This window comes from Acromyrmex echinatior, chromosome 5 (genome assembly GCF_024713525.1).
Source record: "Acromyrmex echinatior isolate Ae372 chromosome 5, ASM2471352v2, whole genome shotgun sequence".
Lineage (NCBI taxonomy): Eukaryota > Metazoa > Arthropoda > Insecta > Hymenoptera > Formicidae > Acromyrmex > Acromyrmex echinatior.
The window spans coordinates 15,744,537-15,772,493 of NC_141856.1; the positions used below are offsets into that span (position 1 = coordinate 15,744,537).

The 27,957-nt window shown below is 31.3% G+C and overlaps 3 protein-coding genes across 10 annotated transcripts; 1 reads left to right on the top strand and 2 right to left on the bottom strand.

The window, feature by feature from the left end:
- The first annotated feature begins 669 nt into the window (after positions 1–669).
- Positions 670–7,739, top strand: LOC105147889 (uncharacterized). Of its 7 annotated transcripts, none has more exons than XM_011059217.2 (5): positions 670–843; positions 2,086–2,145; positions 2,208–2,398; positions 2,878–3,054; positions 5,698–7,739. In XM_011059217.2, exons 2-5 carry the CDS (start codon positions 2,121–2,123, stop codon positions 6,364–6,366), a joined length of 1,062 nt encoding a protein of 353 aa, XP_011057519.1. In that variant the 5' UTR covers positions 670–843; positions 2,086–2,120; the 3' UTR covers positions 6,367–7,739. The 7 variants fall into 7 exon arrangements, with proteins under 7 accessions (XP_011057519.1, XP_087262451.1, XP_011057517.1 ...); XM_011059215.2 differs by having other exon boundaries at positions 671–843; positions 2,205–2,398; XM_011059216.2 differs by lacking the exon at positions 670–843 and adding an exon at positions 851–1,272 and having other exon boundaries at positions 2,205–2,398.
- On the bottom strand, positions 7,633–13,252 carry flr (actin-interacting protein 1 flr). Of its 2 annotated transcripts, none has more exons than XM_087406323.1 (13): positions 13,183–13,252; positions 11,222–11,343; positions 11,056–11,146; positions 10,630–10,777; positions 10,356–10,523; positions 10,107–10,275; positions 9,863–9,991; positions 9,666–9,770; positions 9,240–9,560; positions 8,879–8,998; positions 8,643–8,801; positions 7,947–8,097; positions 7,633–7,886 (listed from the first exon to the last, which is right to left on the bottom strand). In XM_087406323.1, the coding sequence occupies exons 1-13, from the start codon at positions 13,250–13,252 to the stop codon at positions 7,777–7,779; spliced, it is 1,863 nt and encodes a 620-aa protein (XP_087262449.1). In that variant the 3' UTR covers positions 7,633–7,776. The 2 variants fall into 2 exon arrangements, with proteins under 2 accessions (XP_087262449.1, XP_011057524.1); XM_011059222.2 differs by lacking the exon at positions 13,183–13,252 and adding an exon at positions 12,938–13,143.
- Positions 13,253–13,888: 636 nt separating this feature from the next.
- On the bottom strand, positions 13,889–26,494 carry Reg-5 (Rhythmically expressed gene 5). The gene is made up of 4 exons (XM_011059223.2): positions 25,535–26,494; positions 20,007–20,178; positions 19,742–19,831; positions 13,889–16,713 (listed from the first exon to the last, which is right to left on the bottom strand). The coding sequence occupies exons 1-4, from the start codon at positions 25,655–25,657 to the stop codon at positions 16,301–16,303; spliced, it is 798 nt and encodes a 265-aa protein (XP_011057525.1). The 5' UTR covers positions 25,658–26,494; the 3' UTR covers positions 13,889–16,300.
- Positions 26,495–27,957: the final 1,463 nt, after the last annotated feature.

Consider the following 27,957-nt stretch of genomic DNA (forward strand, 5'->3'; position numbering starts at 1 on the left):
TGTACTAATACGACTAAAATTATCTGTACTATTTTTTGTCATTAACAATAAATTTTAAGTTTTAACATATAAATATTAAATAAGAAAAAAAGATTAAAAATGACGAATTAAATTATAGAAAAAATTTTTATTTTAGTAGATCAATTTATCAAACTTTAAATTTGCCTTGAGCAAATTTATCGAATTAATCGTCGATTAAGTTAATTTCGAAATAGCCTTCAAAGTAGTTCGAAGAGTTATTTCGAAATTTGAAAATCGCGTCAAATTTCAATTCGTTTCTAGGTAAAATTGCCAGATTTTTAGTGACTTTGGCATTGTATCACGCTGCACTCGCTACACCTGTGTCGCCAATTATAGTGCTAAAATAAATAGTCCAAAGTAGCTCCAAATCATTCATACTAAGCAGTATTATATATTAGCCTGTTAAGCAAAATTTGATTTGCAAACTTATAATTAAAGTCATCATTAGCTAACATTTGTCCATCAAGGCTGTGTTCGGGGAGCAACGCTATTTGTGTCATACTATCCTTGTTTCATGTTTAATGAACGATGAAGATAGAATGATACAAATAGCACTAATAGCGTCTCCTCGAACTCAGCCCAAGATGACACCTGAAATTGCGACAAATCACTAAATTGGCAACTGTGTAAATAAATTCTAGCTAACGTCAAAAGGTGGCTATCAGCCACCTATGTGGTATGTGGTTTAGCGTGCATCTCTCATGATCGTATGACCCGCGCCAATCGCGATTATGGCGCTTGCCACTCTTGCCAGATGAGAGGGGCAGTTTTACGCTGAGAACGGGTCGTTTGTTACGGACAACGTCCAACGATTTTCACGAGGTAAGGCACGACGGACGCGGGGCTCTCCCTGCCTCTCACAGACGTGTCGATGCCTCGGCATTCCTATATCAGCAGTGCTATTAAGCTGTCCACCGTGAGCTGTCGCGAATCGCGAAGACGCGACGGCCGTCCTTTTCCTCCAGCCATACCTGAGTACAATAATAGATTTGGCTGGAACCTGCACAGAGCCTGATTAAATAAATAGTATTGTCTCCCTCTGTATCTCTCTCGGACTGTCGCCCCACCTCCCTTACGTCGCGATCTCGCGACGTAGATCTCCCTAAATTTTAGATCTCTCATTCGAATCAACCAGAAGAAAATCATCTTTCACCCTGCAATTTCGTGGCTTTTACAATCTTTTATCCTGTACGACGAGAGAATCGAATTGTTACGTGTCTGATTAATATTTAAGCTCCTCCGGAAGTTGAGGTAGGTCTATTGGACCCATTTTAAATCTCTTTGCCATAAATGTCAATTCAATTTTCTTTATGTTACATCTGCAAATTTGAATTATTTCTATTAAAATATACCTAGTATTGATTCTTTTTTATAAGAGTTTTGGTTCCATGAAATTAATTAGTGCTTTTTAATTAATAGCGAATTCAATTGGATGTACTCAGTATGCACTGGTACATATTGAGACTATATACAAATTGACGCAAAAATATTTAATATAAAAGAAACAACTTATACCTCGAACTGTTCAATATATAATTTACTGTTCTGTTAGATAAGGTATATATATATATATATATATATATATATATATATTTATAATTCGAAATATTTGCATTTTACTTGTACATTTGGATTAAAAAATCAGTGTATTCACAACTTATTCATCAGTGCGCATTAATGCATTCAATCAAATTCGCTATTGCATACATTAAATGGATCTTATAGATTCAACATCAATAACTACAGATAAGTTTTTTAATCCACCGATTGATTAATTGCTTTATGCACAAATGCAACTTTGCTCTATAAAAACTGTATTTGCGCATAATGGGATTGAGCAATGATGAGTTAAAAAACTTTTTGCTATAGATTTTAACATTAGCTCTGGAGAGTTAATATTATTAAATTAGATGCGCATGAATGAATACAGATATGAACTTGTGTATTATGTAACAAAATATCCACTGCAATGTTCTAATCCTCTGCGAAAGAATAAGTTTGTACAAATTCAAAGACATCATGAAGATTTCATGTCTTTTAAGTTCATATATTTTGTTTGCTTAGATTTTCCTGCAAACTGGTGCTGTATTTTCTTTCTTATGCAGTCATTGAGACTTAATTCTGGTAATTTTTCCTTTTATAAAACCTAATGTTTCAATATGATGATCCTTTTTTTCTTACAGCAGGCAGAGACATGGAAGGTCAACAGTTCTGTTTACGGTGGCATAATTTTCAAAATACTCTCTTGAGCTCGTTGCCAAAGTTACTTGATGGTGGTCATCTGACAGACGTTACGCTCAGTGCCGGTGGTAGACATATTCATGCTCACAGAATTATACTCTCGGCTTGTAGTTATTACTTTAAAGAACTTTTTAAGGTATTTATACATATAAAACTATCTCAATCATGTTATGCAAACTATGAAAACTTCATGTCTTTTAAATCTATATATTTTGTTTGCTTATATTTTGCTGCCAATTGGTGTTTGTGTCTTTCTTAGACTTGATCTTAATCATTTTTTCTTTTATGAAACGTTTTGAGTAACATGTTGATCTATTATATTAATGTAATATACGAATTTTTTTACATTTTTTTTTAATTAGCTCTATTTTAATATTATATTATTTTCATGCTTCTTTACTTGTTTCTTTTTTTTATAAGTAATAATCTAATATCTTCAAAAATAAAACTATTTCGGATAGTTAATTTGATTGCTTGAATAAACTAAATGTAATGGATTTCTAAATTAATTCAAACTGTGATATTAAGTTAATATTGTGTCACTATTGTGTATGCGATCAAATATGTAGTTATCAGACTAATAGTAAGATAAGAATTTTATGAAAACATTTTTAGGACTTAAGCGTTTTGCAACATCCGGTCATTGTGCTGCCAGGCATGGAATATGCAAATTTATGTGCTCTGGTCAAATTTATGTATAATGGAGAAGTGAATATTTATCAAGAACAGTTACCTGCACTTTTAGCTATGGCTGATACATTGCACATTTGTGGATTAGCTGACATGGCTGGGGTAAGTGCTTAAACGATATTAAAAAGATGTACTTTAAAGAGTATTAGGAAAGCTTGTATTATGTAAAAAAATTATGCTATTCTCTGCATTTATATTGTATTTTCTGAATGTATTGTACATTTTCATTTTTAACTTGTATTTTATTTTTTATATCAACACTTTTGGCGTCATATAAAATATATAGTTCATGAAATTATTGTATATCAAGTTCTTTGTCTTAATATAACAAAAAATAATGATATACAAAATAATAAAATATTTAATTTGTTTATTTTAGGTGCACGTATTACGTACTAATTTTTTTTTATTAATTAATTTCCGAATTACAGTAACTATTTGTATCTGAGACATACAAATTATGAAAAAAAGATTTTCATTATTACTATTGAGTTTCCAAGTCAGATCGAGTGCAAGCTTGCTAATTGTGCATAAGAAATAAATAATCAAAGAACTAAATATATATAACAATTTTATATTATAATATATTCAGAAATAAAGACTACCATTTTCTTGTTATTAAATTAATGACGTGTTTTTTAGTACTTAAGGTAATTAGCATGAATAATATTTAATCTTTTTAATATGCTTGTCCTCAAATGAAAATTTTTAATTGCTTATAACAAAGCATGGATTTTTAAACGCCGTTGTACAGGAATATAACTCCTAACAGTTCTTACTATTCCTTACGAATATATACTAAATATTTTATTATTTTTTACACAAATATGTCTTTTGTAAATTTGCACAAAATAACTGTATTGTTGATACGCTCAACAATATAGCTGTATATAATATATAGTTATACAAAACTTATGCAACATTTTCTATTAATAAGTTGCACCATTTTAAACCACAATGCATTTTCCTTTCACATTTTTTCTCCTTTTTTTCATTAACATTGATATACAACTGTTTATGCATTGTAATATTTGATTAATAGTATCTGTATATTCAATATAGCTCATAAATAATATTGCTTCTTACAATTAATAGAATGTCAATATATTATTTTTCAATTTCTTTTTAAAACTGTAACACATTGCATATTATATCTATGATACAATATTTATATGCGATAGCAGTAAGTGTTGTAAGCATTTGTTAGAGTTGTAAACAAATCTCTCAATATCTCATTAAGTAAAATTTGTTTTATCTGGAAATCATGATAAATTCAATATGTACACATTATAGCTCATTGTACATGTATTGTAAACGCTATCCTTGGAATATTCATATTCAATATCAATATTAATATACTTAAAGAATACAAAATTGTCATAATATTGTCACGAATATATTTTTTCAAAAGGTCGCAGATAATTAATTTCTTTCGTACTTTAGCAGAACGGAGAACGAACCAAAATTCGCGTTCGCTTGTTTCCTCACTTAATGTTTTTATATTATCCTGATCGTGTTGTTTTGTTCAGGTTACTTAAACACATTCACTGTCGTTCCTCAAGAAGTACTTCACGAAGGAATTATACCGCTACACATATTATGTTCGTATATGCATCGAAGGAACGATAATGAATAAAAACGATATCCACGAGATCAAGATCGTTGTGTGTGTTGCAACTAAATGCAAGTGGATGCATCCCATGGAACCTTACCCCATAGAATGACTTTACAGGTATATCTAAAATAGCTTCTTCCATGAATCTCTAAATTACTAAAACTATATATTACCGAAGTTAAAACGGCGATTTTATACAACACTTATGTTTTTTTCCGCAGTACAATAATGCTTAACAGTTTAGTCAAGTGTGATGATAACAAACGTTTAGCACTAATTTCTTGATTCTAAAGATGTTATTAGCTAAAAGAAAAAAAAATGCATGGAAACCTACAGATAATTTTGGAAAATGATTTTCAGATATAGTCAAGGATTTTATGTGCTAAACTGTTAGAATTCAATGATAACTCTTGACTAAATAGTTTTATAAATAAAAAATTAGACATTTTATTAGGCATATTTAAGCCCAGTTCCACAACTCATGGTTAACTCTTAACCGAGATTCAACTTGTTTCTCATCTCTTTCCAATTCTAGAATTGGAAAAAGACAATGAATAAGTTGGACCTCGATTAAGAGTTAATCGTAAGTTGTGGAACTGGGCCTTAGTATTGTTTAATAAATGTTCATTTCTAGAACAATATTAATCAAAAAAACAAAAACAAATGTTTAAAAAATTATCATGCTAAATATCTTTAAGTAATATATTCTAATATTGATTTTAAATAAATACGAATAAATTGCACATAATAAATTATTAATGTGCAATGCATAATCTGTTGTATAATATATGTAGAATACACTTTATTTTCTTGAATTTTAAAAGATATATTTACCATATGTTACATTAATATTTATATTCGCAAAGTTAAAAAATACGTTTATTATATTATTAATTCGAAAGCAATTTGTATTTTTGTATAAATCTTTATAATAATAAATTTATTTATAATATTATTCTTGTAACTTAACATACTTTTAATATAGATGCATAAAAGCATATGACGCCGCATAGTTAATACACCTTTAAATTATATATTTTTTGTTGTGTTTAATAGTGCAATGTTTTTAATGAAAAATATGATAATTATTTAATATAATTTACATGGTTATGCGTGTCTTCTTATTTCAGAAAAATTCGAGACAGGATAACGACGTGTATGTGCAGTCGCCAGTAATGCAACCTCAGGAAAGACTGGACGAAGAGATAATAAAGACAGAGAAAGATAATGTAATAACTCCTGGATCATCAGAATCTGTATCATTGCCTAAAATGGATACTTTAGAGGATGAAGAGCCTAATAATGATCAAGAAAGTATACCGTATTGTGTGAAGACGAAGCCCTATTACTCTATAAACGCGAAGTTAAACCAAAGAGAAAAAATGTCTGTTCCTGTTAACGTATCTGTTAATAAGTATGTTGATAGAGGCTATTCGGAGAACATAGCGGACGAGACAGCGCCGATTATGGAGGATCAAGTCACTACAGAAGATGTAAAACCACCACCAGCTGTGTGGGATGCAAGTTTCAAGTTGCTTGCGGCATCCACACCTAGTAGAACTTCTCAGAGTTACAACAAATCCAGTGTCACTTGTCTTATTTGTGGTAAACAATTAAGTAATCAATATAACTTGCGAGTACACATGGAGACGCATAGTAATAGCTCTTATAGCTGCACATCCTGTTCACACGTGTCGCGATCACGAGACGCTCTCAGGAAACATGTGTCCTATAGGCACCCAGTAGCTTCTCCTCAGAAACGTCCACGATATAGTACGTCAAAACCATCAATAATGTGATGATAAAGTCACTATTGTGTTATTCTATATAGACATTTTAACCCTCGCTAGGATACCTTTCCATCAAAATATATTTTTTGTTAAAAATTATTTTTTTTTGTTAAATTACAAAAAAAAAGAAAGGGAAAAAATTGAAATGAAATTATTTCATTAATTAAAAATAATTAAACATTGTTCTAGATATGTTAGATTAGAGGATAATTTAGAATGATTACCTATGCCTATTTATGATAAATGATAGATTATGAACATAATTGAATTCGTAAGAGCAGCACTGGACTGATTAATAATAAGACAAATCGTAATAACATCTTCGTTTAAGGTGAGGTCCCACGGCCCGCGGTTCAGCATGGCTCGTCGCACGATTAGTCTCAAAATTGATATAAAAAAAGGCTAAAATTGCGGTCCTACGGCGCACTGTAGAAACAAAATGGCTCACTATAACTTGCGGCTCATCAGTTCGCGAAACTGTCGGTAAATTACGCGAGCAGAGCTCGCGCTTTGATTGAACGAAATAATTAACTACCGTTCGTTATTGCACCACTCAATTTCTCTATGCTTGCATATAAATGTGTGAGAGCTTGTTTATTATTGCTAGTCGAGACATTATAAGTGACTTTTTCTATAATGAAAAAATGTATATGAAATAACTTTGCAAGTATTGACCATGTTCAACAAAATATTTATTTTATTTTTACTACTGCTACTGTTGGAAGTTTTCTTTCGCGCTAATTTAATTATACGTTAGATCTTCTATAGTTCTATATCAGCAAAGAAAACTTTCAACATTTACAAAATAAGCATTCTGCTGAATACGATCATTGACGATCCAATAGCGTAAGATGCTTTATCGGTTCGTCTGCTCACAAAGACTTCTTTAACTCGCGAAACTTATGCCAATTTTTGAAAATGACGTGTCACGAGCTACAAATGGGGGATAACGAGCCATTCTGATTCCATGATAGATGTATAGGTTTTCCGAGCTATGGCGAGTCATGCCGAGCCACGGGCCATGGAACTCCATCTTTAAATGTACAAAGTGTGATCATGTTCCTGAAGACCTTTAGTGTTCGAATTGTTATCGCTTTCTTGTTATTGTTATATCGTTTTAATAAAGACAAGTTAGATAAATCGTGTGACTTAGTGAAAATGCAATATCTCTACATATGTGCAAAAATAAAACTGCAGCAATGAAAGAGCCGCAGAATCTTAGTTATATGGGATGTGAATTATTCTACTAATAAAGTCGATACAAAAGGTGCAAAAGACATTGCAATATAATTTTTTAATCATATATCAAGAATTGTATTAAAAAATAATATACAATATTTTTTTTGTAGACTACGAAATAAATAAAATGCCTCCAAAACTGAGTCCTTAGAAGTGGCAATAAATTCTTCCAAAAGTTAATTATATCTTTTCTATACGCCATATTTTAGTATTGCAGTCCTGTCCGACGGAGATTAATGTTTCTTCATCCAGCCAAACTAAACGTGTTATTTGACTCTGAGGATGAGCATCTGAAATATAAATGTTTATTAATTGCGATTCATTTACAAAAGGATATTTGCTATACTTACTTTTAATGATAGTATGTTTCGCTGGATTTGTCACACTCCAAATGATGATAGTGGTGTCAAGACTACCACTTGCAACCATGTCACAGTTTGGAGACCAAGCAACAGAGTTTACTCTTGCATTATGAAAACCCCATTCTCTATTATGTGCAAGCTGCAAATCAAATAAAAATAATTTAGATTTATATCCTAAAATTCTCTTTTCAAACGTATTTATATAATGGATATTTAATTCCATTTATATTACTCACCCTCTGTTAATCCAATAAGCACATAACAAGCCATTAATAGCAATTAATTCATTAATGAAAGCGTATATGTGTGTGTGTGTGTGTGTGTGTGTGTGTGTGTGTGTGTGTGTGTGTGTAATTATTTTATGCATAGCAAATATTGCTCCAACATAGTGCGTCACAATTAAATTTAGTGAATAAATGCTATAAGTATTTATCCATTAAATTTAGACGGAATTTTCTGTTAAGTTACTAACTCTTTATTACAATTATGTTGAATTATGGTATTAAAAAACAAAACTTTTTGAATTAAAAATTTTAAGTGTTATTACTATTCTTGCATTTCTAACACAGTATTACTGATAGCATATAACAAATACTCGATCATGCAAGACTTACTACATTTTTAATTGTACATAATTGAATCTAAATAATAAATTTAAATTATCCTTTATGTAAAGTACTTTACCTTATATTCTGGTACAGTATACAGTATAACTTTTCTGTTTGCATCACAAGCAACTAAATATTTATTATCAGGACTATACGAGGCATCCGTAACTGGACCCAGATGTTCTAGTTCAGTCTTTTGAGTTAATGTAGTGTCCGACAACTCATAAATATAAACCTACATTGTACAAAGCTTGATAATAGCATATGAATCAATTTTTTATATTTTTCGTATACTATAAGTAACAGACGAACTTTATTGTCAGATGTGGATCCAACAGCTACATTTCCGATTTCTTGATTAATTGATACGCACGATGGCTCATAATCGATTGATAAACTGGACAGCTTTTTGCCATCTTGTGTAACTGCGATCTGCAAAATATAATATCAATGGTAACATCATTATTACGCAAAATTTACAAGTGCGAAATGTCTACAAAGATGCTCATTTTTTAAAATACATTTTACAAGTCCTATAATAACGTAAAAAAATTATCCTTATTACGTTTTCAGCTAAGTTAATTTTAAGCTTGCTAAATATTTTGTTAAATTTACTGAATAAATTCGAAAAATCGAAAAAATTATCTTTGTAAACATTTTACATTCGATCTACCTGTCGAACTGAAGCCACCACAACTATATCGTTATATATATCCAATCCTCGTGGTTGCGAATCTAATTTTACCACACTGGTCTCTGCGTATGCATTCGTCGCAATATCGACTGACCTTAAAGTATCGTCAATGCCAGCGGTATAGAGCAAGTTACCCGTAGCCTTCATCCCGTTAATTTGATTACCATGACCGTGCCCTTGTACACGTTCATTTTCACCTGTCTCCGCATTCCAATTAGTGATATAGCCATCGTGAGAACCGGTGTAAATCGTACTTCTATCAGGACTTAATGTTAGCACCGTTATTGGTTTATTATGACCCTGAAAAAAAAAAATTAAATCAAAACTGATATAATGAAAAGAATATATTAAGAACAATTAAATTAGAACTTTAAAAAAGATTAATCAATCAGGAATAGGAATTACTTTTATTATCTTTATAGGCTTCTCAGGATTGTCGACATCAAGATAATTGATGAAGCCGCTAAGTGACACGGATAATAAATGTTTTCCTTGCCACAGACAGCTCACCTGGAACACAGATTATTTTAATACTTCTTTTAATGTTTACTTGCATACTGTGCCTTTCCGTGTATTTTTAAATTGATCTATAAGTTGCGAACTTGTTGATCGTCGACCGTCGTTCCCATGTTGAACTCCGTAATTAAAGAACGCGTTTCTACATCCCACAGTTTACAGGTTTTATCTCCGGAGGCGGTTAATAATTGCTTACTATCAGGCTTCCATGCAACCTGTAAATATAAATGTGTTATTCAATATTACATTTATTTTAAATAATATTTTAAATAATTTATAATCATATTCTTATATCACATCACATTACATTAAACGAATTAAATTACATACCCCATAGACTCCACCTTGATGTGCAGGGGATCCTATTTCTCCAACAAAATCAGAGGTTGTTCCATTATATAAAAACACTTTTCCATCGAATCCACCAGAAGCAAACAGATTTCCGTCAGGAGAATAACGTACAGTTTGAACGAAACGAGTATGTTCTTGCTTTGTCATCCTATATAAATAACATGAAGAATTAAAATTCTCACTTTCAACAGAATATAGACTATAAATATTTTGCGTATGTGTACATACTTGAATTTGAATGGAGGGCCTTCGAATATTCCAATAGTGTTATCTTCACTTCCAGTTATTAATCTAAATGGTCTAGCCGGTCTAAAATCACATGAGTTGATAGATTTACTTTGACCAGAGATCTCACCCACCGACGTCCCTGTTTCTGCCATAAAGACATGTCCAAATCTAAACATAAATTATTAATATGTCAATATTACTTCTTTAACGATCTATCTCAATTCTTTAATAATATATCTTACTTCTTCTACGCATTCTAGTGAGTAAAGTATACCTTTCTCTTCCTTCTCCGACCACGACCATGCGCTGACTATCCGGTGACCAAGCAATATCTTTGATAGGTCCGCCAATAGGATGGAATTCATTTTTTAATATATGTTCCTTGTTAACTGTATCCCAAATACGTACTTTACCCGACTGATCTGAAATAAAATCATACTATATCTCGTCTACGCGTGATACAGATTATTAAAGCCATCTATTGGAAAAATAATGGATTTCTTTTTACTACACTTAATATAAAAATCTCAATGAAAAAGTGATAACGCAAAATTATCAAAGATTACAAATATTAAATATTATGCACCATGTTATTTATGGATGATAATTTCCATGTAAAGATAATGTACATATATATATATACATAATATTCAAATAATTCAACATCCCGATAAAATTAAATATTACAATTAAAGTATACCTCCCGAAGCTATGTAAAAACCACTAGGAGAATATTTGGCAACATTCACAGGGCAAGAATGTTCTGTATAAACATCTGCAATTGCTGGATTCTGCAATGTTCCGAGATACGGAAATTAGTGCGTCCGTCTGTTATTAGAAGCATTTATTGCAATATAAAAACTCACGTCAATATTTCTAATGATAACACTGTTACCATTGGTATATAAAAAGTTCTTTCCTTTGGGATCGCCGCCTAATACAAGAGGTTGTCCTCTTTGGGTCCTTGGTAATGCAGCAAATATATATTCTATAATATAAAAAAGCAGAAGCTATAAAATAAAGAAACAAAAACATCTTCAAATTAAAATTAAATATCCATAAATAAATTAAAACTAAATATCCAGATCTGAATATCAATAATTTATTTCCCACCAGCACATACATTGTAAATTTATAATACTAAAATAAGCAGCAAAATATATAATTTATATATAGATTTTTTCAAAACTGCATAACAAATAAATTTTTTAATATAATCATTTTAATAATAGATACATTATTTTATACTCCATATTATTTTTCATAAAAAATTGTACGTGCATATCATTTGCTCTACAATCATTTATTTATATGATATACTATTCATAATAAATAAATTCATACTATTAAACAAAATAACCTCAAAATTAGGAAAATATTGTCAAACGCGCAAAAGAGATCAAATATCACGCGAACAACGCATAATGCATCCAGGTGCTGGAACCAAAATACTCTTCCTTGATACATTGGCATGAGTCCAGCTTCTAATATTTCGAATTATTTTAAGCGCTAACAAGCTACAGTATATCCTGCATCATACATGGATATAATTCCGGATGTAATATTGTTTAAAGAATTTTATACACGTATTAATAAGATAATTTGCAAAAAAAATTATTTTAAGTAATATTGTACAGCATATTATTTTAAATATAACAATAATAATTTTTTATTTCTCCCTTTCTCTTTTCTTCAAATATTTCCCGTGATAAATACAAAAGATTTACGATTTATTATTATATGGCTTTTTGCTAGTATAAATATTATAAATATTTAATAATAATTACTATAAAAAATAATTTATTCTTTTTTCTTTTATGATTTTCTTCACTCTGACAAGAACATAATATATATAAAGTATATAAATCTTATCTAAAATCTTATCAAACTTGGACATTCAATGTTTGTGATTCATTCTTCCTTTTTCTAGCGTGACTATATACAGGATGTATCAAAAGTCTCGACATATTTTTCTTCACTTTTTACAAAAATTCGATTAGAGAGAACCAAATCTTTCTTAATAATTTAAAAATTTTTAATATAAAATTTAATAACGAAAAAATTAAAAAATGAAGGCTCCAAAAATAAGAACCATTCAAAATTAAACAATAATTTTATTATTCCTTTGCATCGAGCACTAAGTACATTTAAATTTTCATTTCTTTCGTGAAAGACTTGCCGATATTCTCGCTAAACGAAACATTTACTCCAAATCACCTAGAAGAAATGTTTGGAGTAAGAACGCCAATAGCTTTTGAACACCCTGTATATGCACATTGACATCAGCCGTGCGTCCGGCGTATCGTGTCACACACGACTGACACGGCACATGTGTGACAACGCTTCAAATTCAAGTGAAGTAAGAATCGAGCGAGATAACTATGATTTACGCAGTTAAACGCAAGAGATGTGTAAAATCGTAGAGGAGCCTCCTTTCGTCGTCTCGCAACGCCTCGTGATCCGATCAGAGATAAGTAAACCGGAAAAACTGAGAGGAAGATATTTCATGTAGCAAATCGGTACAATATAGTACGCCGGTACATAAAAGCAAAGGTAACGCGCGTTCAGGTATCGCGACTTACTCGTTTCGTACGACATTCCGTCGATGAACTCTGTGCCTCTGCACGCCCAACGATATCTAAACTAGACCGAGTGAGAGAATCTGGTGTTTGACGTGAGGATGCGACGTCCACGACAGCCTACGTGTGATAGCTCCGCGACAGCACCCACCTTCCGCACACAAAACACACACACACACACACACACACACACACACACATATACACACGCACACATATACACGCATACATACATACTAAATACGCACGCGCTGCATGCACGTACACATTTACGTGTGAAATACTTGTTCCACCCTTCGCCTTATTTGGTTGAAACATGAACAAAGATACTGCTAGACCTGCCTGGCCGAAGCGTGCACGAGAGTCGACAGGAGACACGGTGGAGACATCTACAGGGAATTTTTGTTGAATCAAATTGCCGCTAAAATGTTGAGAAAATCACAATGCAATAATGGACTTAAGTTTTTTTGGATTAAGAAAGAAAAAACGTAAAAACAGGAAAATTTAAAAAAAGATACACACGAGGCTTATTTGTTTTATTTTTTTACATATTTTTTTCTCTTTCAGTTTTTTTTCTAAAGTGTTTAAATATATACTTATTTTTATTTTATATACACTTATAACTCTATAGGTCATAATTAATATTATTTAATATTTTAAGCATATTCTTAGAATATTAAATTAAATTATGGAAAATGTAATATAAGACAAAGAGGAAATGAATTTAGATAAGAGAATTTAGTAATTTTGATCTCTCTATTATTTTAGCTATATCTTTTTATGTACTTTTAATCTATTTGTTTTAATTATACTTTTAACCGATTGAAAGTCTTATATATAAACAGTTAAGATTATTTTCGAAAAACCTATGTGATAGATTTTTATAGATCTTTGTAGATTTATTGTACATTATATAAATATATTGAACCGTCTCCAGTAAAAATTTGGTATAGATATGTTCTTTTTTCATTTTTATTAGCGTATATTAAACGAGACGCTACAAGAAACTCGGTACATATAATCTTTATAATGTACTTTATTGAATACATCTTTTATATTATATTATTATTACTTTTTTGTGTGTCATACAGAACATGTTGAACGAATGGATAAATTAAAACTGTTTTAGTATGTAAATTAATCGTATAATATATATCTATTAATATTATAATATAATATATTGGTTTCAATATGTATATCAATATACGTTTTCATACAATTTTTAAAGTAAAAGATAATATGAAATGTAACTCCTCTCTATAATCATCTTTCTAGTCATTTCACTTATTCTCGTACGTATTTGATATAAGTATCTTTTTTATATAATATATTTACTATATAAAATATTATCACCACAAAATCTAAAATAATATTACGTTAAATCTATATTCGCAATGTTTTCGTATACATATATAGCCTTAATAATTTATTCATTCATACATATCAGTAGTATAATGACATGCACATCATGCACACAGTTGCTATAATATATATATATATATATATATATATATATATATATGTGTGTAGATTTGTAGTCTAATTAATAAAAGGAATTGTGGAAAAGCTAAGATAATAGATATTTAACTAAACATCTGATTTATTAATCTAAAATATTCAATATTCTAAAAATATAAAAAATGAAAGCAGGTTGATCACTTCAATTTTTGGATAAGCTGCTGATTTAAATAGACAAGTCATTAATGCATTAAAATAATGTACCAAAATGACAATTATGAAACAGCAAAATGTTTGAGCTTATAGCAACAGCACATTAAAAAATAATCATTGTAACATAAAATTTGATCATCTTTGAACAATTAGGTACAAAAAGTTTTTCCCTTATATTAAATTTCTTAATAAGAATTTCTAATAAGAAATTTAAATGTTTCGCGCGTATGATGTGTATATGCATATGTGGATATTTATACATATATTATATCGTGTTAATTTTACTTTATCACATTATAATCTCATTAATATCGCCTTTCAAATATATATTACATGTTCTATATTTTATCACACTTTAGTTCTATCTTATTGACGTGTACTTAAAGTTAATAGTGGCAAATGTTTCAAGTATTTACAAAACGAAAATGAATACGTATAGATATAATAATCAATAGTAATCGTCACGTAAAAATATATACGTAATGTAGATTTTTTAAACAAGCTGTTTTTTGTTCACGCAAACAACGATTTGCGTGAAAATTCAATAGATGTAATTCATTGAGTATTACAATTGTCTAAATACAAATATACGACTAATTGCATAAATATAAATATATATTTATGCAATTAGTCATAGAAATTTTCAAATTTGCAACAAATTTTAGCAAACTGTTATTATGCATTAAAACGAATGATATATGTAATATTCAACGATTATTGATGATAATGAGATAACATATGCAAAATATACAATATTTTTCAGCGAGGTATTAGTTCCTTTATGCGACTAATGACGCATATATATATCGAAGAGAAATAATACGTAACATATATTAAATTTATGAAAACAAAATATAGAGAAATTGATAAATTGTTGTTTCCGTTAAAGAATAAAAATTGATTAAATATGCTTGTGATGTTTTGCGTTAACAGTTTCGAGAATTTAAGATTTAAATTGCTCATCACAACCTAAGATAATTAATATATGATTTCATCGATATTTTTTGCTGAAGTTTTCTGTATGAGCCATGACAATCACATTGAGTATTAAATAAATACTACATATAATAAATGAATGAAATTAAATAAATGGAACTCGAATGATATTCATGGTCGGATTATGCGAGTGTTATTGAGATTGTGTATATAAATATATACAGGTATTCCTGTCGGCGTTTGTATATTAAGAGAGAATCTAATTACCGACCAATCGTCAAGTTTCCAATTTATGCAATCGAAAGAATTTATGCCATGAATTCTTCCAATTCACGCGGTTTAAATCGTGAACTCTTATCTCATACGAAGTTACTCAGTCATTCCACGCTCTGTATCTCTCATTCCAATAATAGGTAATATTCGATAGGTAACAGTGCGGAGATTTCGAAAAACAGTGTACGACGATTTCTCTTTCGTACTTATCACAATGACGATATCAGATAAATTAGAATGCACAATGAATTAATAATTACAGCTGATTATTATTACGTCGTCTACGATGCGACTGCAACTGGTATCGCTTGTATCTTCAACTTTCCTCATGTTTTCCATATCTGTCTGATAACAAACGTGGCTACTGTCATCTGCCTTTTCGCAGGATCTTGATGGCGATTTACTTTTCGAAAAATCTCATTATCACGAAGCGATGCATTCGCGGGAAGTATCTCGTATCATATAAAAGAGACACGAGACATCTTCTCAGTAGTAATGCACTCCGCGTTCGTTCAACGCGTCCCGAAACATCGTTCTTTCATAGGACAACGGATGGCGAAGACGCAACGCTTGCGATCGCCGATAGTTCTTGTCATCGGCGATGAAGGACATCCTCCTCTTTAGCATCGACGGCTCGATCGTCCGTTTCCCGTAGAACTTGCTGCCACTCTTAGCTTCGATCTCTTCGATGGACGGCAGACGGGAATATCTGAGCTCGTCCACGTCTTCGTCCTTCGGCAACGGGCGCTTCTGATCCTCCGGAACTGGTCGACCGTCCGGGTAGACCCGTATCACCATCGGTCCCGACAGATACGGCCTGCTGGACTCCGATGATTGGATGTAATCTCCGCTCGCCACGGTCTCCTCACCGAGGCCGTTCGTCTCACTACCGCTGTTCGCTGCAAGAAGAGAAAGAAAGAGATGGAATTAAACAGATGCGTCGACGTGACTTCGAAATTGACGTTGGTTTATAGTCGCCGAGGATTAAGTAACAGGTTCATTATACAGGCGCAATAGATATCAGGAAGTACATGTGTCTTCCAAGTGAAATCCTTGTCCGTACTTCATTAAGATTCACTCGTTAAAGTTGTGCGAGCGGATCACAAATTTCTTAGTCAATGATGACTTTGTAGAAACTAAATTATTTAATTTATTTAAATTTAATTAAAATAAAGGATGTAAATAATTTAACCGAAGAAGTGTGTTAAATTTAATTTAGTTTATTATTTACTAAGTGTATACGTTAATATGGACGTTGCTTATTTTGAAACCACAGAAATGAATTGACATTTTAACACACATGGAAGTTAAAAAAACAAATTGGGTATTTTTCATTTAGTGACACAAGTGTCCTTCTACCTTTATTGCTCACTGAATGTCACCAAATGGGAAGTACCCATTGTTATTTAAATCAAGGAATTGAATTACCATTGTTTCTTTGATATTTAATAGTATATGTGCGTAGAGTATAAGAATCGCATTTGTATGCCTGGGATCAATTGCAATATCTTCGACAATTATAGAACCAGATTCTTAATTCAAATTCTTGATATTTCATAAAATAAAACTTGCATACGTATTAAATTAATTATTATTATAATATTACGATCTTTAACACATCGCATATGATTATATATGTATAATATCATTAGTTGTCTCTTGTTACAACTATAATAATTATTATCGATTTCCGGGAACAGACTTTCTTAAATCTTATCTTCGCTATCGGTTTTTAGTCGTGGGTACTTTTATTTTGGTATGAATAAAAAAAGAGCAGACTCGCGTGTTCCGATCCATGAAAGGGGAACAAGATAGATACGTTTGTAATTCTTCACGAAGATCATTTTGAATCAACGGCCACTATTTTATCGTCCTTCACACGTAGTTGTTTCTAAAGACCTGTACGACCTCCGCATTATGATAATTTAAAATTCAATATCTGTATATCAGTTCGTGCTCTATTCGCTTCCGACAGCTAGTTGAATGTCGTCAATTTGTAGGCTACAAGGACTCCGCGAGGTAAACGTGCAGGAATTTGCCCTCGCAATGGATGAGTGCCGTGTACATATTTGCGTGTGTATCTTCGGCCAGTGAAAGAAGAGCTGTACAGTTATAAATTTCTCTACCATGAAATATACAAGATGATTGCCATTGATTTCATGAAAAATTAATGATGTATAACGGTAAGAACATCGTATTTTTTGCCGTTCCTTCCCGTTAAATAGGATCGATAGGTAGTGTATAGAAAAGTCCCTTTTCTATTTCACTAGATTTCTAACACGATAATTGATCGGTAAACGCCTGAAATCACGAGCGTGCAACGCTTGCGGCTTTCATCGCGTGTTTCATCGATGCATCATTAGCGTACGCATGTATATATGGGCCAACAGAGAAAATGTGAAAGCCATCGTAGTGCGCCCCCGCGCTGGGACTCTCATCGTAGACATTGAAAAAAGTGACCTCCTTTCGCGATCTGTCCACTATCTATCAAAAGCTCGTTACGTGTGAGGATTATCAGACTGTCAATAGATTGTCCAATGATGAATTAATAAAATTCTCCAAAGATATTTCTTAAATGTCTATTTTCTTTCATGTAATGTAGATTATGTTCACCAGATACTTAATATTGAAATTAATATTATTATAAAAAATAATGTAAAACTGTAATTTTTATAACTATTATTTATATCAAAGAGTTGCAATCAAAAACTGTTTTAATTAAATTTAATCTTATCGGACTTACTTCTCATCATATTATATTGTTAAACTGTTTTACATTTAAATTTAAATTGAAAAAAATGGATACCTTTAAGAACCTACACTAGTTATTCGTGCGTTAAAATTTAATAAATCCAAGTACAAACGTTTCAATAAAAAAATTTTAACGTATGAATAACTAGTATATGCTCTTAAAAGTATCCTTTTTTTAAATTTATATTTTTTTAGAACCATTATTACTGTTATTTAAATTTAAAAATTCTCTGTGTTTTTAAATTATTTTTATCGAAAAAATTTAAATTTGACGAACAATGAGCACTCGTGATTTGATCTAATTGATTTGTAGATGAACGACGAATGTAATATGACTCCAATAATATCAGAGAATCAATTCGGATTGGTGCAATGGACCGTGTGATCCTTTTCTTTTTTTTTTCAAAAAGCAGGGAGAAAGTGCGTGGTCAATGACAATCAAGGATTTGCTGTTTATCGGGCGCAATATTGTTAAGGGAGAAAAAAAGACTTTCTAGGAGCACAAGCGCGAATACGAGTGGGATCGAAACCGCGACTAAAACTTTCTCGAGGTACGACGTGTTTCCGTCCACGATTGCAGAGAGATCCCGAAACAAGGAAGAAGTAAATTTACGAAATGTTTTTTCGCATAAGCTAACGCAGAGTGCATTTCCTTTTATCATATTATCTTATTACAATGGCATGTACACGCAACTAAAGCTTTGCAATTTTGTATAAGATAAGTGATTAAGAAAAAAATATTGCACTAAGTGGTAATTTTTATTGAAATTTTATATGTTTCCTCTAGATTATGAAAATATTGTTTTTATTTATATAGGATTGAAGTTTTGATTAATTTGAATATAGATAAAGTAATAAATATGTACAGATATGTAATTAATTCTTTTTTTATTTTCAACAAAATGCTAAATAAATTGTAAAGCAAGATTTTGATTTTAATATCCTAACTTACTTACTTACTCTACTCCTAAAACTTCATTGACTTTCTTCTTCTATAAATATCCTTTTTATTTCTCATTTCTATACCACACAATGTAATCTATTTTGATCTCTATAGATATAGTAAAGACTATAGTAACCAATAATATTTTATATATAGTTTTACATTTAAACTCTATTTGATTGATTATTGTTGATAATAAAAGAGATTATTTCAATAATTTCTGGTACACTCACCTAAATCGGCTACGGTCGTGAAGTAAGACTCTTCGGTTTCATGACTGATTCTTGATGCGAATCTGTTGCTTCCCACCATGGCGTGCCAAACTAAAAACAGGACATTACAGCTTGAGTACGAGGTTGCTAAAGTGTCAAGGCCGGCGTCATCTCAAAGTTTATTTGTATATTTACTCGATTGAATAAACATGAAATCTCTTCCACGATATACAGCCAAGTAAATACGAAACCTCTTCTCAATATTAATACAGGAATGTTTCCTTACTCATTTCTTTCGCGCCACGTTGATAGGGGTCCAACCTGTCGAGGACATTGTCGTCCATGCTGGCGAGGCTCCGTATGCCGGTTACGAGCAGGTTCTTATTGCAGTCCGGCCTCGAGGAATCAGCGCAAAACCGTGCCACTTGTTTACTGAATAGTCCGTACAGGTGACTCATCTAAAACGAGAAAGGAGCAAGTCTATTTAGAGCATGCGATGGCCATTGATCCCATACGTTTGCGAAGAGCAAAATGCGCGACATGTCGATTAACTTCGTGAGAGGAATGAAATGAAAGAATGAAAACACGCAGAACTTCCTCGATAATTTATTACTTTGACAGTACGACACTTATGTTCTATCTTTAATGTCAGAGTACATAAGGTGAAACATATCGCGCGCGCCGCATTCTGACCGCGTCCGGTGAAACTTGACAATGTGTAACGTTGGCGACGGAACCGACAGTTAAAACTGACAAATATGTATGCACAATACGACGTCCCGTACATCACGTATCGAATTGCGCGATACCGTCGTCTTTTCGCCGGTACGAATCGCATCAGTCGCGAGAAACGGTCACCGTTCTTGCGCTCGGTGATGACGATAACGAGAACGATGTCCACACAGCAGAGTCCTTCTGCGGCTCGGTCCGATGACGCGCACATCCGATCTTAGAATTTCTAATGAAATAAATCTTCTGTAACGACGTTCTCATATCCCGCGGCTGTCTTTTTACGAGTCTATTGGTCTATTATTCTCGCGTCGCGCGCACATTTCGACACACTTCTTGGCGAGCCCATGTTTCTTGTGGATTTTACAAATTAAATAATCCAATCTATCTGCGAGATTACTCTTGACATACATTTGTGACTAGGGAATTTAAAAACGCGCTAAGAAAAAATATACTAAATTTATTAATTTTATTACATATTTGTTTTCAATAGCACTAAACATTTATTTAAAGTAAATAAATATTTACTTATAAAAAAATGACAGTTAAATCAAATTAATGGTTTTTACTATCAAATAAATATATCTTCATATTTATAGTAAATGTTTTTTGTTAGGATTATTTAAATAAATATTTATTAAAATTTAGTATATTTTTTCAATATGCTTTTAAAAAGATTTGAAATGTTTATAAAATGTTAGATTTCATATGTAAAGATATCATATGTTTTTTGAAAATTTTTTCAATTTTTTAAACATGTCGTAGGTCGGTATTCAGTCATATAGTTCTTATATTTAACACCATTTTAAGTATCATCTTAAAATATCATGAATTGACTATAGACTAGTATTTATAGATGCTTCTTATTTAAGATCGTTTTAAGTACTGTCTTAAGGTATTATGAATCAATCAGAGATCTCTGTATTAGCATCTTAAGACATTAACCAAAATAAGAATAGATTATAAATACCGGCGACAGAATCGTATTAGTATGTTAAAACATTTATACTTATGACAATTTTGACATAAGAATGGCCTACGAATATTGAAAAATCCCTTTATAATTAGCTATGAAATATTTTCACAGCTAATTATAAATGTGATTATGTTTACTTTCTATATGATTATTAAATATTTAAAAAAGTAAACTAAAAAAAAGTCACAGAGAAAAGAACAAGACAGAGTTCTTTGTCTCATCTTTTCTGCAATGTTAGTGTTGTAGATTAATGTATCTTAGGTATGTGGTCAGTGATAAATTATTGTCCCGTTTCCGCTGCGATTCCGGAAACTAAGAGAAAGCGGAGATGAGCGGGATTCTAGTTATACGCGAATTAGCGCGGAAAGACAATGACTACATATGCTGTTACGCTAGAGATACGCTCTTACATTTGGAAACAGCAATATTTGTATTTCGCGTCCATCAAATAATTAAGTTAATTATAGAAAAGCATACATGTACACATCAAGCATATATGTATAATTGAATCACATATCATTTTTAAAAATCATTTTTAAATATTTAAAGTCTGAATAATTGAAAAGAAAAAGAGAAAAAATTACTTCAACTTTGAGTAAGTCTCAACAAATGTTCCTGATATACATAACTACTTGAAATTTGAAAATGTGACTTAAAATACACGAGAAAAAAAATATTTTTTAATTACAAAGCACAAAAAATTAAATTTAAAAATTTAATCACAAAAAATTTTTTTTAATTACTCAAAATCTACATACTTGCAAATAATTCAAGTTATTTCAATCTTAAATAGATATTTATTGTTAGCGCAATTGTTCAAAAATATTACACTAAACTTTTTTGTGGTGCAATATTCTTTTACTCATCTTTGAAATTGATTTTTAATCTGTACATTGACCCGAGCTGCTTCGAGAAACTGATCCTAGATACGCTGCATTGCTCTTGAACTTCAACTTAGCACTTACTCGTGCGATCGCTTTTACTTGCTTCAGGAGTATTACATGCACACATTTAATCCGGTATATACAGTCGCGAAATACCGTGTGCATAGCCTTGGCCAAGAGTACGAAGCACTTTCAATGACTGACGGTAATTCAACCTTAGTCGACGTTCGCCAATTAAGGTTCTACTCTGCATTCTATTTTTAACTTTAGAGCATGCAATTTGTGATAAATATCGCTGAATAAAAATAAATCTAAAGAAATTAAAAATTGACGTTTTCTTTATATTAATTTAATTAAAAGATTATCTATATTTTCTAATTTGATAGTCCAATAAATATTAAAAATAAATATCAATTATAAATATTAATTTCTGATATGCATATTTTAACTAATTTATGACCTCCTATACATTCATTGTGAGATGAGAATCCATGCAATTATCGTGTCATGGTGACGATTAACAGTCAGTGTAATTATCTTCCCGGTAGTAGATCATCATAATCGTGATAATCTTTAGATTTTTACATTTGTTCATTGCCAGTTAACGCTGCACTAAAGACATTCCATGGGAAACAGGGCTTTGAGATAAAGAATATGATCCGAGTGTAAAATCGCAAGCATCCGGCTATTGATTGATAACATCGAGATTAAAATGATTTTCATAACTCCACAATCGAACGTGTCATTCGTACAAGACTATTCGCATTCGAAAGAGATTTATGATAAAAGAAACAAGTGTTAGATTGCTGTAATGATTCGGTATTTGTCAAATAAGATTAAAATGAATTACATGATTTCCAAATAATTCTCTCTCTTTCCTTTTTCATCAATTAAAATAATATATTTCTAATGATAAAACTTCTTGAAGAAATAAACCAAAATAAATAAAAAATGTAAGCCAATATAAACTAACATTGGATGTGTAAAACTCGTACGTATTTTTATTTTACAATAATTGACAATTACAGACGTTTCGACCACAATTTTAATCATCTTCAACAACAAAACGATAATAGATTTAAATATTGAGAATTACATTAAATTTTTATATAAACTAGGCATTTTTGTAGAACCAGAGATATGTCGCGAGTATAAAGCCAGAAGTAATCATCCGTGGATAAATCTTCGATCGTCTATTTGGCATAGTATATTTTCCAATAGTCGGATATAAAATGGAAATATTAAACGTATAATATCTCAGTTCCATTTACAAGCTACTCAAAAAATTTATTTATTATATGATTATTCTTACAATGACTTATTCGTTATCATTATAATCTGAGGTCATATAAAATTAGAACACACGCATATCTAGTAACGTTTATTTTGAGGATTTTATTAAAAAGCGTCAGAATAAATCAGTGTATTTATAACTAGAATCTTAAATAAATATAGGATAAAGGAATCCTTGCTTAACAAGGAACTCGAGACATAACGGAACTAGCAGTGTGTTACGTGTCTTTCTTTTAATTAAATTATTTCAATTCAAGTAATTTACGTTTTTTAAAAAATTTTCTTTGAGAATTAAGAATTATTCTCTCTTTGAAAATCTTAAATCATCAATTTTATTTAAAATATATATCACATCTAATAAATAAAACAATGTTATAATATTTATTTTCGAAAAATATTTAAAACAATCAAAACTTAAAAACTTTAAAATAAGATGTCAGCTGCTCACCATTAATTGTAAAAATTATGAACATTGTGATTTGTTATTTAAAACATAAGAAGGATTTATAAGAAGAAAAATGGGGATAGAAATCAACCTAAAGAAAATTAAATAAATCATTCCGATATATTGTTTCGTAAAATTTTGGCACATCGAAAATTTAGATTATTTAGAACAATCGAGAGTACATTATGCTTGTATTAAGATAAACTCAGAAAAATAATCAAAAAATCTTGATTATTCTTTGCGTAAGAACTAAGTAAGTAATAAGCACAAAGTAATAAAATCAGTTTAATCAATTATCTTTTTAAATCCTAATCAAATTATTATAATAAAAGAAATTGTATATATATTATGTATTTCAAATTATTATAAATAAGATTTTCAACGAATACATGAAATTTTAAGATGTTTATCAAACTCATGTTAAATTTATAAATAGATGTCCTAGTTTATTGACACATCACTAAGAAATTCGTGCAAGTACAATACAAATGCAATCGCAGCAACCGAATACGCCCAACATGTGATTCAGATGCAACGCACTTGCATTGGATACACTCGATTGTTCGGTGAAAGTCCACTGAATAGTTGATATCACGAAGAGATATTTGCAACATCTCTCATTCGCAGTTTCATGGAAAACTATAAGAAAGAAGTTTAGTGGCTACAATTTTGAAGATAAAAAAACTTGGATGGACGGAAATTAAGTTGGTGAAAAATAAATATTTTTGTGCTTATCTTTTTTTAAATAATTTGCAAAGAAGAGAGACATCGTTAAGAGCGTCTTCTTCGCTATACAAATACAAATGAGAATACGCAATGTACTATGAACAGCGGTAAGTAATATCTTTCTTTTTTATGTAAAATTTTATTCCAAAGAAAATAGAATGCGCAAAAGTCTTTTTTTACACATTATATAACTATAAATGTTTTCTTTCTTGTATCTTTCATATCTATGTACTTTTTTTATATTTTTGCATTCATAAAATCTATCACTGTAAATAATCAATCAATTCGTGAAATAGTCTGTGTTCACTTATTTTATACAAATATACTTTTACTTATTACACGAATTGTATTAAATTAATTATATGTATTAAATTATTTTTCATATTTGTCAAATAAAGATAGAAACAAATCGCACAATTTCGAAGCAACATTCATCAATTAAAGTAGTCAGTATCGTCAATGTATTCTAATAAAATTTTCTTGCTTGAAAAGTTTTTCGAATTCTTACTAGAAAGTCTCAAATATTAAAAAAAAATCAGATATATAGCTTCATTAAAAAAAATTTTTTTTAATCAGATAATTTTAACAAAATTAGACTTCTCTTAAAGTAATGCTTTAAAGTAATGCTTTACTTAAAGCAGTGCTTTGAAATGTTCAGTAGCTTCACTTAAAGCAGAATTTAAAAAAAAAACCGATAAATCCCTTACGCCAAACTAATCAGTATCAGCATGTAATTAGCAGAAGGGATGATCCGTACTCACTTTCTCATCTCTCGAAAGAAATTCCCACATCGGTATCGCTGAGCCGGTAACTCGCATCATCACGCAGCATCCAAGTAGAATGCAGGTAGCAATCTTCGCGATGGAAATCCCGCTGATCATCATTATGCTTGTTCTCCTTTTCCGCTTTCCGTCCGTTCTCGATGTCGCGACACTTGCTTCACGCCGGCAGGTGCGATCACACGTGCAGTCACAGGTGCAATTGCCGCCGTCACGATAAACAATCAATAACAAGCTCAATCTCGTTCTCGTCACAGAATCGTGCTGCGATCGATCGTCTCGTGTATACTGAGTCTCTATCTCGTTTGCCGCTTCGTTTTATGTTGCCTCGCACATCCAGTGGCGACCACGCGTCTCTGAGTGCCCCCACTTCGTCCATCTATCCGGATTTCGTACATACGTCAGTACGAGGAGCGGAGTCCACGGGACGTATTTACGTGCTCTAGGAAATCACGCTGACGCGACGCAAATATGCGGGAGTGCGAAAAAAAAAGAAGGCATTCCTTAATTCCATTCGACGCGCCACACCGAAATTCCTGCTCAAGACAAGCACACTAAATTGAAGAAAGCTTGAGATTCTCTTTCGCGACGTAGGCTGATGGGATAAGATGGAGATTTATTGGTGTCATAAATTGTCTATTAGATATGCTGCTTCGCATGATTTAACGATCTATAAATACATTTTTTCTAATATTACCAAAAAAAAAAAAGAAAGAAAAATTCGATAGAATACACAATTAATTTTTCCTTTGCTCCGCAAGGTTTTTACATGCTCGGAAATTAGAATAACGTTGAAAGACGTCTGTAAAGAACTGGTACAGCGTACATAGTATTACTTAAAAGCGTTTGTCGAGTCGAAGATCTCAAATGACATCCTGACTGGTTTTCAATCGAGAAGTCAAAGTCCTTTTAGAAGTGAAAAAAAAATAAATGGCGCGAGGAAAAAAAAATATGTATTTAAAAAAAAGTAACGTTAATTTAGACGAAAATATATTGTATTAATATTTAAATAAATTTTACGGAGCTTAACGCGAAATTGCGTAGGTATATATATTATTTTACGTAGCAATATTTACACTCTAGGAAATCCCTGACACGATCAAGGATATAAAAGAACGCAAAAAAGCGCTCCTTAATTTTATTCGGCGCCACGCCGAAATTCCTGCGAGTGATCCACCGCAAATTTGAAGAAAGTTTACGGTTCCCGCGATGGAGTAAAATGAATGAGATCCAAGGTGAGGATTCGTTAATGTCATAATTATGCTTATTAAGTATACATCATCTTTATATATTATTTTATGTCAGTATTTATGCGATCTACGAACTCACGCCGACGCGACACAGGTATGCAGAAAGTGCAAAAAAGCACCTCGTAATTTTATTCGGCGCCGCGTCGACATTCCTGCGTGAGCCACGCCGCGCCGAAGTAATCGCTTTTCGTAGTGGAAAAATATCCCAAGATTTTAATTAATTAATTGAGAGATATATCGCGGCAAATCTTTACAGAAGAAATTGCACGTAATTAGAAAAAGTGAGATGATTCAGATTGATTGATTGTGTTACAAAAATTTATCAAAACTTATCAATTCGCGATATCAGGAAAATAATCGCGGATAACCTTTAAAATCGTTGAAGACTACTGTAAGATGAAGCTTATATCGCGATTGATCGCGTTAAGTAATTTGTTTTGTATCCATTTCTATCAATGTAAAGTACTTAATCTATTATTTAACTTTAATCTTGATTTAACTTGCTTTTTATCTTTTTCTAGTTTTAAAAATTAGAAAAAATTAGAAAACTGAGAATTAAAATTAATCTACATTGGTAGATATGGACCTTAAGCTTAAAGTACAGAAGCGGTTGCTGAGAAGACGCACTTGAAAAAGGGCTCGATCCTGTTTGTCCAGTTCTTTTATCTCAGCATTCTTAGATCATATTCCTTGGGATGTAATCGAGACCCTAAGGGCAATTCTTTTTCTTTTGAGTGCGTGATTGTCCGGCGAAGTTCTAAAAGCTGCTTTTATGATGATTTTACAACTTTCCGACTTACGTCATCGCACATATGATGCCGAAATTTTCAATAAATCTAATAAAACGTATCGCACGTATTTTGTTAACGATCCTCAGTGTCTTACATATTTTAGGAAGACAAACTGAGGCCAAGGCTTTCTACTTAACTTTTTAAATTAAGGTTACTACGTTGTCCGTAAATTTAAGTAAAACACTTCCTAAAATAGAAAGAAGAAATTGTCAATAACGAAATTAACATAAATCACTAAGCAGAATTAAATTATTCTAAAGATAGTCTAATACATTTCGAGTTTATAAAGTCTAAACGTAAATAAGAAAAATTTACGACAGCAATAAACAAGTAGATTCACGATCGAGATATACTAGTCCGTGTA

What these genes read in the sequence shown, in the direction of transcription:
- LOC105147889 (XM_011059215.2), top strand. Translation starts at nt 2,121, where the DNA reads ATGCAGTCATTGAGACTTAATTCTG. An exon ending in GTCATTGAGACTTAATTCTG is followed by an intron (nt 2,146 to 2,204) that starts GTAATTTTTCCT and finishes TTTTTCTTACAG; the next exon opens with CAGGCAGAGACATGGAAGGT. An exon ending in ACTTTAAAGAACTTTTTAAG is followed by an intron (nt 2,399 to 2,877) that starts GTATTTATACAT and finishes AAACATTTTTAG; the next exon opens with GACTTAAGCGTTTTGCAACA.
- flr (XM_087406323.1), bottom strand. Translation starts at nt 13,252, where the DNA reads ATGTTTCAACCAAATAAGGCGAAGGGTGGAACAAGTATTTCACACGTA. An exon ending in AGCCTATAAAGATAATAAAA is followed by an intron (nt 9,561 to 9,665) that starts GTAATTCCTATT and finishes TTTTTTTTTCAG; the next exon opens with GGTCATAATAAACCAATAAC. An exon ending in GATCCACATCTGACAATAAA is followed by an intron (nt 8,802 to 8,878) that starts GTTCGTCTGTTA and finishes TGTACAATGTAG; the next exon opens with GTTTATATTTATGAGTTGTC.
- Reg-5 (XM_011059223.2), bottom strand. Translation starts at nt 25,657, where the DNA reads ATGATGATCAGCGGGATTTCCATCGCGAAGATTGCTACCTGCATTCTA. An exon ending in ACGTGGCGCGAAAGAAATGA is followed by an intron (nt 19,832 to 20,006) that starts GTAAGGAAACAT and finishes TCCTGTTTTTAG; the next exon opens with TTTGGCACGCCATGGTGGGA. An exon ending in CACGACCGTAGCCGATTTAG is followed by an intron (nt 16,714 to 19,741) that starts GTGAGTGTACCA and finishes CTCTTCTTGCAG; the next exon opens with CGAACAGCGGTAGTGAGACG.